Source organism: Podarcis bocagei (genome assembly GCF_964188305.1).
Source record: "Podarcis bocagei genome assembly, chromosome: 9".
NCBI lineage: Eukaryota > Metazoa > Chordata > Lepidosauria > Squamata > Lacertidae > Podarcis > Podarcis bocagei.
Window position 1 is genome coordinate 5,642,576 of NC_138134.1, and position 14,181 is coordinate 5,656,756.

At 42.9% G+C, this 14,181-nt stretch overlaps 1 protein-coding gene and 1 long non-coding RNA gene across 6 annotated transcripts in view; one reads left to right on the forward strand and one right to left on the reverse strand.

Annotated features, from left to right (window-relative positions):
• The window catches only part of RGS12 (regulator of G protein signaling 12), an 86,376-nt gene extending 77,330 nt beyond the window's left edge, over positions 1–9,046 (forward strand). For all 5 annotated transcript variants that reach the window (XM_081207590.1, XM_081207589.1, XM_081207588.1 and 2 more), the window contains one exon: positions 6,706–9,046. In XM_081207590.1, the coding sequence (XP_081063716.1) occupies positions 6,706–7,061 (356 nt within the window). In that variant the 3' untranslated portion in view covers positions 7,062–9,046. The remainder of the gene's footprint in view (positions 1–6,705) is intronic.
• Positions 1,035–3,679, reverse strand: LOC308594676. Its single transcript, XR_014011551.1, has 3 exons — positions 3,458–3,679; positions 2,790–2,872; positions 1,035–1,292 (listed from the first exon to the last, which is right to left on the reverse strand). It is a non-coding gene; the product is annotated as an uncharacterized lncRNA (long non-coding RNA).
• Positions 9,047–14,181: the final 5,135 nt, after the last annotated feature.

The window sequence follows — 14,181 nt, forward strand, 5'->3', positions numbered from 1 at the left end:
AATAATAATAATAATTTTATTATTTGTACCCCGCCCATCTAGCTGGGTTTCCCCAGCCACTCTGGGCGGCTTCCATAGAAACCAAAAAACACTAAAATATCATACATTAAAAACTTCCCTGAACAGGGCTGCCTTAAGATGTCTTCTGAATGTCAGGTAGTTGTTTATCATTTTGACATCTGATGGGAGGGCGTTCCACAGGGCGGGCGCCACTACCGAAAAGGCCCTCTGCCTGGTTCCCTGTAGCTTTGCTTCTCGCAATGAGGGAACCGCCAGAAGGCCCTCGGCGCTGGACCTCAGCGTCCGGGCAGAACGATGGGGGTGGAGACGCTCCTTCAGGTATACTGGGCAGAGGCCGTTTAGGGCTTTAAAGGTCAGCACCAACACTTTGAATTGTGCTCAGAAACGTACTGGGAGCCAATGTAGGTCTTTCAAGACCGGTGTTATGTGGTCTCGGCGGCCGCTCCCAGTCACCAGTCTAGCTGCCGCATTCTGGATTAGCTGTAGTTTCCGAGTCACCTTCAAAGGTAGCCCCACGTAGAGCGCACTGCAGTAGTCCAAGCGGGAGATAACCAGAGCATGCACCACTCTGGCCAGACAGTCCGCGGGCAAGTAGGGTCTCAGCCTGCGTACCAGGTGGAGCTGGTAAACAGCTGCCCTGGATACAGAATTGACCTGTGCCTCCATGGACAGCTGTGAGTCCAAAATGACTCCCAGGCTACGCACCTGGTCCTTCAGGGGCACAGTTACCCCATTCAGGACCAGGGAGTCCTCCACACCAGCCCACCCCCTGTCCCCCAAGAACAGTACTTCTGTCTTGTCAGGATTCAACTTCAATCCATTAGCCGCCATCCATCCTCCAACTGCCTCCAGGCACTCACACAGGACCTTCACCGCCTTCACTGGTTCCGATTTGAAAGAGAGGTAGAGCTGGGTATCATCTGCATATTGATGGACACCCAGCCCAAACCCCCTGATGATCTCTCCCAGCGGCTTCATATAGAAGGCTATATATAGAAGGCAATAAAGGCTACCTATGTGGCCTCCACCTCTCCTTAGAGCCACCCTGATCCTCTCCCCCTGGTCTCTCTTTATCCTCTTCCCTTGCAAAGAAACCAAGCATCTGTGAACACTGCAGCAGTACAAGAAAATTATACTGTGGTTCAGAAGAGGTTGATGTAGATGGTTGTATTTATTTGCTGAGAGAAGATTACCTGTGTCACCTCCACCTCCTCTTGCAGCCACCCCAATCCTCTGCTCCTGCTTCTTAATTCTCTCTTCACCATCTTCTCCTGCAAAGACCAGGGTGCTATGTGATTAAATAGGGTATTACTTTGGTTCTGTAGAGAAGTGCGCAGTCAGCTCAGGGCTGTTGAAGCAGCAAGGCATGGGGTCCAAGCTGTGGGAGTTGGGAGTTGTGTTCCATCTTTGCATCTGTAAATGCACGGGTGATTCCTCCAAATCCCAAGAAAATCAGACCTACACAGTCCTCTCAAGCCGCATGACACTGAGAGGTGGATGTTAAGAAGCTTTTCCCCACAAGGTGTCTCTGGGTCTTCTTTTCATATCTTCTTGTGCAGAAAGTTCATCCAATTATCTTCAAGATTGGCAAAAAGTTTATTGAGCCTACTGTTGAAGTCTGGAATTCCTGGATCATCCATTTCTCAATGGACATGCATAAAGGAGGGAGGACTGACAGAGCAGGTCGGTAAAGAGCCCCTCTAGGAATGCTTCATTTGTGAGTGTTGCACCTGGAAAGTTCAGGGGCTTTCATGCCTGTTCAGGCTGAAGAATTGACATTTTGATTTTCTATTTATAGAAAATAATTAATTGAGGTTGCAATCCTGTACACACTTAAGTGGGAGTAAGTCTTGTTAAACTCAACGCAGCTTACTTCTAAGTAGATGCGCATTATTATTATTATTATTATTATTATTATTATTATTATTATTATTATTTCTATACCACCCTCCATCTGAGTATCATAGGGTAGTTTACAATATATGAATTGTATAGGATTGCACTGTTAAGTCCTAACCAGCAAGGAAGACTGATGAAGCTGTTAGCAAGAGAGAAAATGAGGATGAATTTACAAATTTAGGGGGAGGGAATCATTTCAGAATACTGCAGGTAGGATTATCACATGTTTGAATGTAGAAAGCTCTCTCCAGATAGGCTCACCTGGTGCCATCATTACATGCCTTTAAGCACTGGGAAAAATATTCCTCTTTACCCAGGTCTTTGGCCAATAAATATTCTATAGCTTGTTAAAGCTGTAGGTGGGGTAGGGGGGCAACTGTTACTAAGATTAATTTATTATTATGCTGTCTGCTGTCTGTTGTTGTTGTTGTTGTTGTTGTTGTTGTTGTTGTTTTATTGATGCTGCATAAAATTTGGTCTTAATATTGTACACCGCCTTGGGATCTTTCGATAAAGGGTGATATTAAAAAATCAAATAAAGAACAACAACAATAACAAATGGCTGAAATAGCAGAGCAACTTTAAAAAGGCAGTGGTGTAAGAGAAAGGGGAAAAAAGCCTGGCCAAAGCTAAGATTTTGGTGCTGGAAAAGTGTAAGATTCATTGGCAGGAAAGCCTCTGTAAAGCAGCAAAACAAAAAGGCCCATTCCTTTTGAGCCATGCTGCTCACCTCTGAAAGTGGCAGTTCACATGCGGCATTCAATGAATGTACAGTCTGTGTTGACAACAGGTGAGCTGCACAAATCAACACATAACGTAAGCACTTCACCCAATTTATTGGAAATAGCATGGCTACAATTGTAAATTACCTGGAAGTAATTGCCCCCACTTCTGACTGCATATATTCCGGCTTATACAAAAGGTCTTCAGTCAAGTGATACACAACCTTTAGCTAGGGAAGGCAGAGAAATTCAATTAGCCTCACCTTCAAAGGCAAACCTACCTGATCAGCATTTTCCAGAGCAATGCACAACAGAAAACACTGCCGCCCTTCAAAATGGGCACTTCTCTGAATTTTGCAGTCCATTTCTCCAGCCATGTAATATGCACAAAAATTAAGAAATCAGGGTAAAGTTTGCATTTATTAGTGGAAATGGCGTACAAAAACGCATTATATAAGGAAGAATTGCTTTGAAAAATGTGTGTATAGGCAAAACTGAATATATGAAGACAAATTTTCACTAAAAAAATTAATGATGAATTTTTTACAAAAACAGATAAATAAATCACAAACTGATACAACAATGTAGAGTGGGAAAATTAGAAACAAACTGAAAGTGACCTACTTGATCATGCCTTTCTTTAGCTCTTCATTAGAAAAGCAAATAATCTTGGAAAGAAGGGTTACCATTTAACCTGCTCATGTAAACGACAAACCCCATCAAAGAAGAGGAAATCTAACCGCTGCTTGGTTATTTTCCTCATTTTCCAATTTATGCTAATCTGTCATAAACAAATTTGAAGGCTTCATCATCACCTCACTCATTTGCTGCAACAAGGAGAATCCAATAATTTCTCTGGTGGACCAGCAGATGATAGCATTGGTCCTGCTCAGAAACATCCTAGAACTGTGCTGTTCCTCTGCTACACCACTGGATGACTTGGAAGAGGAAAAAATAACCAGCCATCAGCCTAGTAAAGGATGAGGGAATGTAAGCCTTGTGGTTGCTTGCGTGCCTATCTCATAATTGAAGACTAACTGGCTTAGGGGTAAAAATAAAAAAATTCCTTCCAGTAGCACCTTAAAGACCAACTAAGTTAGTTCTTGGTATGAGCTTTCGTGTGCATGCACACTTCTTCAGATACACTGAAACAGAAGGGTTTTTTTTGTTTTGTTTTTTTTGACTATGGCAGAACAACATGGCTACCTACCTGTAACTGGCTTAGGGGTGTATAATGGGCCTCCCCACAGCCTGCCTGGGTGTGGGGGCCATGGGGAGCCAGGAACAGAACTAGAGGTTGCTCTGGGGCTCTGAACTAAGGTTGTCTGACAGGGCATGAAGAAAGGAAGAACTGCCATGACTGGTGGATGGGGCTTTACATATTTAAACATTGTAATGTTTAAATATGAGGAGCTTGCTGCAGTTCCTTTGCTAACCAATAAATTTGTGGCCTGGTATTCATCCAACATCTTATCTTTTCCTGACTTTTGTGTGCAATAAACTTTCAAAATACAACTTCCCTTGTCCATGCTAAGTCAAAACTAGCTCTGAGATCTGTCAGTCATAGCCCCATCTCTTCTTTTTAACAAATTTGTATCATTGCAAACAAATGGAAATACAGTAACCATTATCCATTGCCTCCAGACATATACTTACACATTCAGCAATCAAACCTATTACTTAACATAACCCCTCCACTGAGAATATTGAGCAGTTGGTATAAGAAGTTCTTGATTGTTGTCATTAGCATAGTTAAAGAAAGGGGTCCATGTTTGTGGAAGGGTGTCTCTATTCGTTATGCCTTTAATTGCCCTCCTGTGTCTGGTAAGACTCTCAGGCATTGCTGTATCCCAGATATTATTTTCCCATATGCAAGGCCATAGCTACGGGGGGGCTAGCCAGGCTCCCTCTCAGGTGAAACCTCCAGAGGGGCAACATTGAGGCTCCCTGCCTCTGTGTGTGTGTGTGTATGCAAATATGTGGGGTGAAATCAAGGCTAGTTTCACCCCTGCCATGTGTTCAGGGGTATTTCAGTCTGGTTCTTCCATTGCTGAGCTATCGCTAATCGTGCTGCGGTCAGTAAGAAACCTACTAGTTTGCTGTGGCACAGCGTGGAGCCTAGGTCTGTGTTCAAAGACAGTAGGGCTAAGGCAGGACAGATCCTGAAGCTGAGGCTCCAATACTTTGGCCACCTCATGAGAAGAGAAGACTCCCTGGAAAAGACCCTGATGTTGGGAAAGATGGAGGGCACAAGGAGAAGGGGACAACAGAGGACGAGATGGTTGGACAGTGTTCTCAAAGCTACCAGCATGAGTTTGACCAAACTGCGGGAGGCAGTGGAAGACAGGAGTGCCTGGCATGCTCTGGTCCATGGGGTCACAAAGAGTTGGACATGACTAAACAACGAAAAAGGCAGGATTTGGAGAAAGGGGTTGGCCTGTAATTGGGGTATAATGGAGAATAAAAAGGTAAAGGTAAAGGGACGCCTGACCATTAGGTCCAGTCGTGGCCGACTCTGGGGTTGCGGCGCTCATCTCGCTTTATTGGCCGAGGGAGCTGGCGAACACCTTCTGGGTCATGTGCCCAGCATGACTAAGCCGCTTCTGGCGAACCAGAGCAGCGCACGGAAACACTGTTTACCTTCCCGCCGGAGCGGTATCTATTTATCTACTTGCACTTTGACATGCTTTCAAACTGCTAGGTTGGCAGGAGCAGGGACCGAGCAATGGGAGCTCACCCCGTGGTGGGGATTTGAACCGCCGACCTTCTGATTGGCAAGCCCTAGGCTCTGTGGTTTAACCCACAGCGCCACCAGCGTCCCTCATATTGGAGAATACTCTATTCCAAAAGTTTTTAACTTGGAGGCATTCCCACGCGGCTTTTTCCACCCCCTTCCAACATAAAGAGAAAAGGGAAGGGGTTATTTCCCCCCAGCCTGATTGTACCTGTGCCATCATGCCACCGGAGGATGGCCCTGAGCAAAACCTCCTGTAAGCAAGCGGAGGAGTAGCCTCATCTCTTATGTGCTTATTTTGCATTATATGGGGAAAGCATTCCCAGACAAAAATGGAGGGCCTAGGACATGAGTCCCCAAGGCTATTTCAGTAACACTGTGCATATCCTGCAAAAGAACAATTCCTTACCCGCTGTAGATGCAGAAGTAATTTAAAAGTCAAGACATAAGAGGCGTAAAAACATTAAGTAACTGCAAGTCATACAGTGTTCAGTGGGATCTACTCCCATGTAAGCATGCAATGGGTTCCATATATTACTTACGGAAGGAATTGTGGGCCCTTTCTGGCTTAAATTTATCCTGAAACTAAGCTGCTAATACTGAGCAGCCTTCTTGACAGGGTGACTTGGCTTTTAAAAGTCCGTTTGTGTCGGTTAATGTTGTATTTGGTAGAAAGGAAAAATGTAGATATGATAAAATAAAAAAGGAGAATTCCCTGGATGACTAGATCCAGGTTTGGGGCAAGTATTCTTTGGTGAGAGAGCCCCAGCAGAGATTTAAAATCAGAAAACACTATGGTCTTAACCCCTCCATGCAATAATTACAGTTAAGCATGTTGGTTATATGAGGCTGGATATATCCCACATTTTGTTAATTCCCTTCACTCTCAGAAATCTTCAATGATATGTAAGGAACTGGAATGGTGATTTGATTACCAAAGATCTTATACTGTATTATTTGCTTTTATGGCTATGTTTGATTATTCTAATCACATGTTTTCGAATGAGAATCCTGGCCTACTGTGATTCTATTATTTGGAAGTTTGTAAATAATGCATTTATATTTTTATCAATTTTTGTACATATTCCTTACTTTTTCTGCCGTGACAGATGTGCAAAGCAATGTACAAATTTACAATTAAAATCACAAAGTTAGTTCTACAGACTCAGCTCAAGATATATAAAATTTTAGTATTTTGCACCACAAAAATAGGATAGCAAAATATCCAAGCTGTTGAAACGTGATAGACTGTAAAATTTGACTTGTGTAAAGCAAAGCATAATAAATATTATCCTCTTTTTTGTCTCTTTCTTTCCCTTTTTTTTCTAGGTGTGAGCCACAGAAAGAAAAATGATGTGCAAGTAGCTGGAGGAAACCTTTATGAACAAAGTTCTAAAAAAACTAGTCATGACTTTATCACTGCTGAATTTAGCGGGGAAATGTTCAGAAATGAACTCCCTGTAAGTTGTGTAATAGATGTGGATAGAGTTGCTCCAGAAGATGGTCTGGCCTGGTCTTGTAGTGAATCTGAAGGGAACCTCAGTTTTGAAGGCTGCATTGCAGAGTTAAAATCTTGCCGAGGGAGGATGCGAACAGGTGTCTACAGGACATCAGATCTTCCATCTTTTATTGCTGCTAAGAGCGAGAAAAATAAGGACGAGGAGTGTAAAGCAACATTTGTATGAAATTGCAATATGCATGGCTCCAGAATTGCAATATGCATGGCTCCAGAAACTTAATTCTCAAGGTCATTGCAAGCACTAGTACATTTATTGCCTTTGGAACATAAACACAAGCTGCACAATTCCCTTTTACTAGGAGACAGCGAAACTTGTTGACAGCATCTGAGAAAATCCACCAAAAAAACAACAGTCTTGTTATAAAATTTACTGGAAAAACATACACAAATTAGTACATAAATATGTTTTAAATTACATATTTCTGAATGTGTCTTCTCACAAAACAGGCATGCCAACTCAGAGGGACCGAGGCAGTTCTCTCTCTCTCTCTCCCCCCCCCCCGGTATTTTGGAGGGGGCTGAGCTGAGCCACTACTCAGGGGGCGTTTGGCTCTGCTCCCTGACATCGTGTGAGCTGTCACGTGGCATCACATTGGGCCTCCCCATCCCCTTAAGAAGATGGCACCTCCGTCACAAAATATGCATTTATAAATATGTATTCTCTAAACGTAAGCATATATAAGTGTATTTTATCATAAAATATGCATTTTAGTAATTTCTTGGGGTGAGAGTTGCATTGCAAAATTCGAAGAAGTTCAATATCAGAAGGTCGTTCTGCATAATAGTCTGGGCAGCGTGTATAAAGTCAGTTTCCATTCTCATTCACAAAGATCACACTTCGTGAAGGTCCCTTACCTGAACTTCTCTAGCTATTCCCTTTCAGATATAAACCTTTAAAATTCTTAAGGCTAACAAGACGTGAAGTTAAATACAGTATGTTGTTTAAAGTGTTATTGTTGTTGTTGTTAAATGTGAATAGAATCAGCAGGAGGGAGATGTCTGCTGTGAGCCTAATAATTATTACCCACCCACTCAGCTGATTCTATTTACATTTTGTTAAAACCCGCATGTTAAATCCACAGATCCATTTAACCAGTCTCTAGTCTTTCATGGGCTGAATATCAACTTCCATGCTGGGAAATAAGTATAGTAAATGAAAAGTACATAGGATCACCAGCATGGAAATTGAATATAATAGTCCAGGATATCTATTCCTGCCCTAGTTCAATATCTTATCTTACGAAAGCTTTTTTGCGCTACATAACAAACAAACATGGAAAAATGCATATATATTGTCTCCACTGTCAATCCACAGAGTATTTTTCATTACAAGTTGAGGCTGGCAAAGGAGACAATTTTAATACAAACTAGGCAGTCCAAGATGGGCACGGGGATCACGTGTCTCTCAGTGTTGTTGAGCTACAACCATCCCTGACCATTGGCCATGCTGACTCTGGCTGATGAGCTACAAGAGTCCAGCAACATCTGTGAGGCCAAAGGCCCCCACCCCAGGATTTATAATTCTGAAATTACTCTGTGCTGTATAAGGACATAGAAGGCCCTCAGAAACTAGTATGGAGAAATTCTGTGCCTCCGGACTGGAAATTTTATCAGTAGAAGAGAAGGCCTTAGGAGTTGCTCCCAAAGTGAAGTGGAAAGAGAAGATTGGTGAAATCCTGACCCATTTTCCTGGCTACAATCACTTAAGTAGGACAAACAATAACAACATTGTGGTTCCATAGAATGGGCAGAAAGTAATGCAGACTGTGGAGATGCGTTCTTCTAGCTGAGATAGGTACAGCCAACTTCCAATTTACACACGGGTCACGTTCCCAGGCACCACACGTTCAAAGTGAAATTGAAATTGCATGTATTTGAGACACCATTGAAAAAGCCTGCAAACACCCCGTTTTGCCCAAGCCCTGTTTTGCCCCTTTATGTGACTTTTTGGGTCATTTCCAGGTTTGGCACAATACGCACATGCGCAGTCATGCACATATTGGACATGTCTAAAACGGTTGCTGCCTGTACACTCATTGTGGTGGTGTGGTAGGATATAGGAGCCCCTGTCTGAGGTGAAATCACCAGTTGTCATCTCCTTATACTTGGTAGGTGTGTATGTGTAGCATGAGAATCATGTGTATATGTAGCATGAGAATCATATGTAAATATGGAAACACTTTATACAATTCAGCTGAAAATTTTATTGTAAAATGTTATAGGAAACTGTCAGAACAGACCCATGGTGGTGGGAATCCAGCTCTGTGGGTTGCATAGCCAGAGTTGATCTTGCCACATCAGTGTATTCTTCTGGACATTGGATAAAGGAAAACATTGATGTCAGTATGATCACTTTGGGCCTCTCTGTGCAGCTGTAATGAGCCAATAGGAAGCAGTCTCTCAGTTTTTCAACAGAAGCAGGTGATGCTAAACCTAATAGTGAACTTGCCACACTTGCAAAGCACATTCCATAACAAAAAACATACAGACTAACAGTCCTATATTGCTGAATCTGGAGAGTCACGCAATTAAGTGGAAGAAAAAGAAATAAAACTATTTTGGTGTGTTAGCTGCTTTTTCATCTCAATTAATTAATGATCTATTGAACTGCAAATATTTTGCCCTCTGGAACCAATCTTAAATTTTCATCTGGAATTTGAGTAGTAAAAATCTGTCACTGGGAAATATATATAATTTAAATATCAGATTGTCCTTCACTTTCCAAAAATTATGGTCCATTTTTTTCTTTACAATGATATATTATTACAACTTACATAAATCAGTTATTTTCAAATACTAATTTTGTTTTGTTTGAAGTATGAAATAAGAAATGCAATTTGAGCTTCAGAATTAATCCAGTTGTGTGTTTAAAACAAGAATTCAGTTTAGCTTAATTAAGAGCACAACATCTTGTTATAATGATGCTAAGGAATCAGTCTACAGTGTAATATACGAATGATCTTGTAATCTGCTTGTATGATATTAAAGTAATATTAAATATTTCAGTCTTTCCTGTTCTTTCCATGTGAAAAGAACTATGAGGAGTGATTCATTACATTGGTTTTTAAAATCTACAATAGGAAGGAAATTAAGGCTGAAATTCTAATCCCACTTACTCAAGAGTAAACCTCACAGAGTGCAGTGGGATTTATTTATCATTGGCCGTGGGTAGGAATGCAGTCTTGGTGCACAGAGGCTGCCCTTGGGAACAAACACTTCAGAAAGAAGAAAAACGAATAGGCACCTGTGTACATCAATGGATATTTAAATAATGTATATTACAAAGTAGTTTCTGGATTCATAATGTGTTCATGTTTTTTTCTTTTTTTAAAAAACGGGTTTTTTGTATAAAACTGAGGCAAATAGTTTTCACAGGCAGAGTAGTTGTCGCAATGGGGGTTGAATGGACGGACTGAAAGAAATTCGCTTGTTAGTCTTCAGTGGATTTGTTAAGTTGTTGGTGAACATATCAGACGACACAGCGATTCTCCAAACAGCTCTTGTTTATTCACAGGCCAGAACAGAACAGAACTGAAGGGTTCAGCCAGCCTGCTTATATAGAGCTCCACTACAATGCAACTGTAACACTTTCTGTACGCTGTACACTGTACGTCACTTTCGATCCCTTATTTGCATATGTGGACCTGAACTATCTACAGTATCCCCCTGCTGGCCCAGGGTGAGAACTTCAGTACATAACAGGATTCTTCTCCTCCCAAAATTCATTTGGAAAGAGGCATTCCTTTAAGTACTGAGCTCCCAAGCTATGCTGTATTTACGAGCGGGACAAAATGAAAACAACTTGCTTACATTATAGGTCAGGAAAAGCTAGTGAGCTCTTCAAATCCTGATTTTCCTGGATTAGAAAGTATATTGCCCATTAGACAAGTCCTGCACATCGACGCAGGACAGCAGGAAGGAAGCAGACCCACCTTAGGGGGGCTGCAGCAGCCTGTAGTGCCTGGGGGAGAACAGTCCGAAATTTGGCTTAGAATGTCATAAGCCAACTTTTGGTTTAGCATGGCCAAGTTGTAGAAGGGGGTGGGTGGTAGCCAGGTAATAATAATAATAATAATAATAATAATAATAATAATAATAATTTATTTATTTATTTATTTATACCCCGCCAATCTGGCTGTGTTTCCCCAGTCACGCTGGGTATTTTTTGCCCTGGGTGAAGCCTCCAGAGGGGCGCCATTGAGGCTCCCAGTCTGTGTCTGTGTTCAGGCAAATGCATGTGGAGGGTGCCAAACAGGGTCTTTGACCCGGGTGAAATAAAGCCTAGCTTTGCCCCTGGGCATGGTCACGTTCTCTCCTTGCTAACCACAAGATGTAAAGGTAAAGGGACCCCTGACCATTAGGTCCAGTGTGGCCGACTCTGGGGTTGCGGCGCTCATCTCACTTTACTGGCCGAGGGAGCCGGCGTACAGCTTCCTGGTCATGTGGCCAGCAGGACTAAGCCACTTCTGGCGAACCAGAGCAGCGCACAGAAACGCCGTTTACCTTCCCGCCAGAGCGGGACCTATTTATCTACTTGCACTTGATGTGCTTTCAAACTGCTAGGTTGGCAGGAGCAGGGACCGAGCAACAGGAGCTCACCCCATTGTGGGGATTCGAACCGCCGACCTTCTGATCAGCAAGTCCTAGGCTCAGTGGTTTAACCCACGGAGCCACCCGCGTCCCACCACAAGCTGTAGTCAAGAACAAACATTGGCTACAGGGAAAATACTTTAACAGCTGCTTCCTTGAGGTTTGGCTCTCTTTTCTTCCGTCTGCAGTAGTGTCAGCAGCGGTCTGGTCCTGTTGACCTTCTGCTTTAGGATCTGCCCCCCCCCCGATGCTCACCTCCTTTTTTCTTGGGACCATCTATAAGCTTTCCTCTCTTGATTTCATTCATCAAGTGACACTGAGGCAAATGCTACACGTGGGTCTGATAGTGGGGCAGTTCAAACGAACAACTCTTGGGATATTCTAAAAGGCTCTATTCCCCTCCTTTGAAGAGTCAGCTGTCCATTACCTCCACCAGCACTGCTTCTGATTTTCTCAAGGGGTTATGAGGATGTTTCCACATGGCCAGTTGTTCTGCTCTGCTAGGGATTTCTTTCTTTCTTTTGCAAGTCACTTTCCATTGGAAATTTTGTAAATAGGTTACAAAACCCCATTTATAAAAAATGTGGTGAATATGCATTTGAGTCTTTTCATGTACCAACAGGGATGAAACAATTACATTTGTATCGCAGAGGGCAGCTGGATCTGCGCTGAACCAGGCCAGGATCTCTAGTGTGTGGTGCCTGCAAAAAATAATCATCACTAGTATATGAAGCTATTCTAAATTCTTGATGTGGATCAAGGCAGGAATATAGCCTGCCTCTTGTGTGTCCTTCAGGCTTCACCTCCTACAGATTGTCAAGTTATGTGTTCAGCTGATGGCTCCTTCGCAAAGGGGGAATTTCCCTACGCAACAGCTACAGACTCCTTTCACTTGACTTACCGTTTGATCTTGCTGAAAACAACTTATTGGGGTCAACAGCTCTGTAGAAAGGGAGATATTTAATTTACGACTAAAATGTGAACTCCCCCAGGGCGGCAGAGGAGGCTGCCGCCTACTCAAATCTATCGTCAGAGCTTTCTTCCTTTGCTTTTAAAGCTATAAGCCTATTGGAAACATGTCGTGGGGGTGTCTAATATGCTAATGAACAATGTGGGTGGAAAAGCAGAAACTCTAGTACATCTAAAAATGTAACCCTGAATAAAGTGCAAATGAGTTTATTCTAAACTCCTTCAACTTGGTTGGCAGCATTTCAAAAGTGGGTGCATTTACAATATATATTTAAATAAATAAAAAAACAACACAAAAAATTCCACTCAGAAATCTAGCTGTGTATAGATAATTATTTGAGAAAACTCAGGTTTGATCCACAACCCTGCAGACATTACCCTCCCTACGCCAGTGCTTTTGCAGATAGCTAAGTCCTAGCAAACTAAGGCACAGGTGCAAGAGGGACTGTAGGGGAAGATGTCCAATTCTAGTATCTTCATGCAGAATATTCAGGAACCTGCTGTGGAGCTACAATTCTAGAATGGCCTCTTGTTCCTTTCTTACCGGGACGTGGAAAAGATGAAGCACCTTATTGAAACTTTCTCTATTGCCCATATGCCTTTGCCATCCTGGGATGGAGTCACCTCACTGCCTAAACTTATTATTATGAGGTTAAAAAATAATAATAATTCAACAATTCATGGTGGGGATTGGGATTGTGAGGCCATTCACCCACAAACTGCATGGCTCAAATACCTTCAGAGTGCTTTCTAGTTAAATAATAATGTTATGAGTTGTGGGGGGCAAGGGAGTAAGTTGTATGTCAAGACCCTTCTAATTCCTGGATCCAGACAAGTAATGGTAATGGCCTTCTGAGAATGGGGCCATAAGGTTACAAAAGAAGTGCTCCATGCCAGAAAGCAAATGGGTGGGCCTGGGTGGGCATGGGTGGACCACCCTCCCTCAACTCGCTGGTAGTGAGTTAGGAAAAGACAAAGGCCAGGGCTGAGGGGTGGGTGGGTGTAAGCTAGGAGTTGGAGGAAGAAGCAGGCTGTCTGCTGTGAAGGAGAGCAATGTCTGGTTTCTGCTCAAATCCAAGGCTGTGGCTATGGGTGAAGCAAAAGTCTTTTCTGGCTGCCTTTCCTGGGGGAAGAGAGCTGCACATGGGCATCAGCTTGAGCAAAGTCCAGAGAACCAAAAACTCCGAGGGGCTACCACTGCATGGACTCCAACACCGCAGATTCCTTCCTTGATGCCACCAACAAACTCAGTGGAGTCACCAATCTCCACAAGGGAAAGGGCATCCCAATCGCATAATGTCCCACTGGGACCAAGCTTGGTCTGATGCCCTAATAAAAGTGATGCGTTCGAGTTCTGATTACCACCCTAACCCAATAAAAAGAAAAGGCTAAATCTGAATCTTTGCTACGTAAACTGTAACTGTGACATTGAAACCATCTATGAATGTCATCCGTCTGCCTTCCAAACAGGAGTTCACCTCCACCATTAAATCCATTTACATTGTAAAGCAGGCTTCCTCAACCTCGGCCCTCCAGATGTTTTTGGCCTACAACTCCCATGATCCCTAGCTAGCAGGACCAATAGTCAGGGATGATGGGAATTGTAGTCTCAAAGCATCTGGAGGGCTGAGGTGGAGGAAGCCTGTTGTAAAGGGGGGGAAACAAAGTAAAATAGATTTCACAACACATTGGAATGTCAGTACTTGGACCCAATTGTTTCTCTCCTG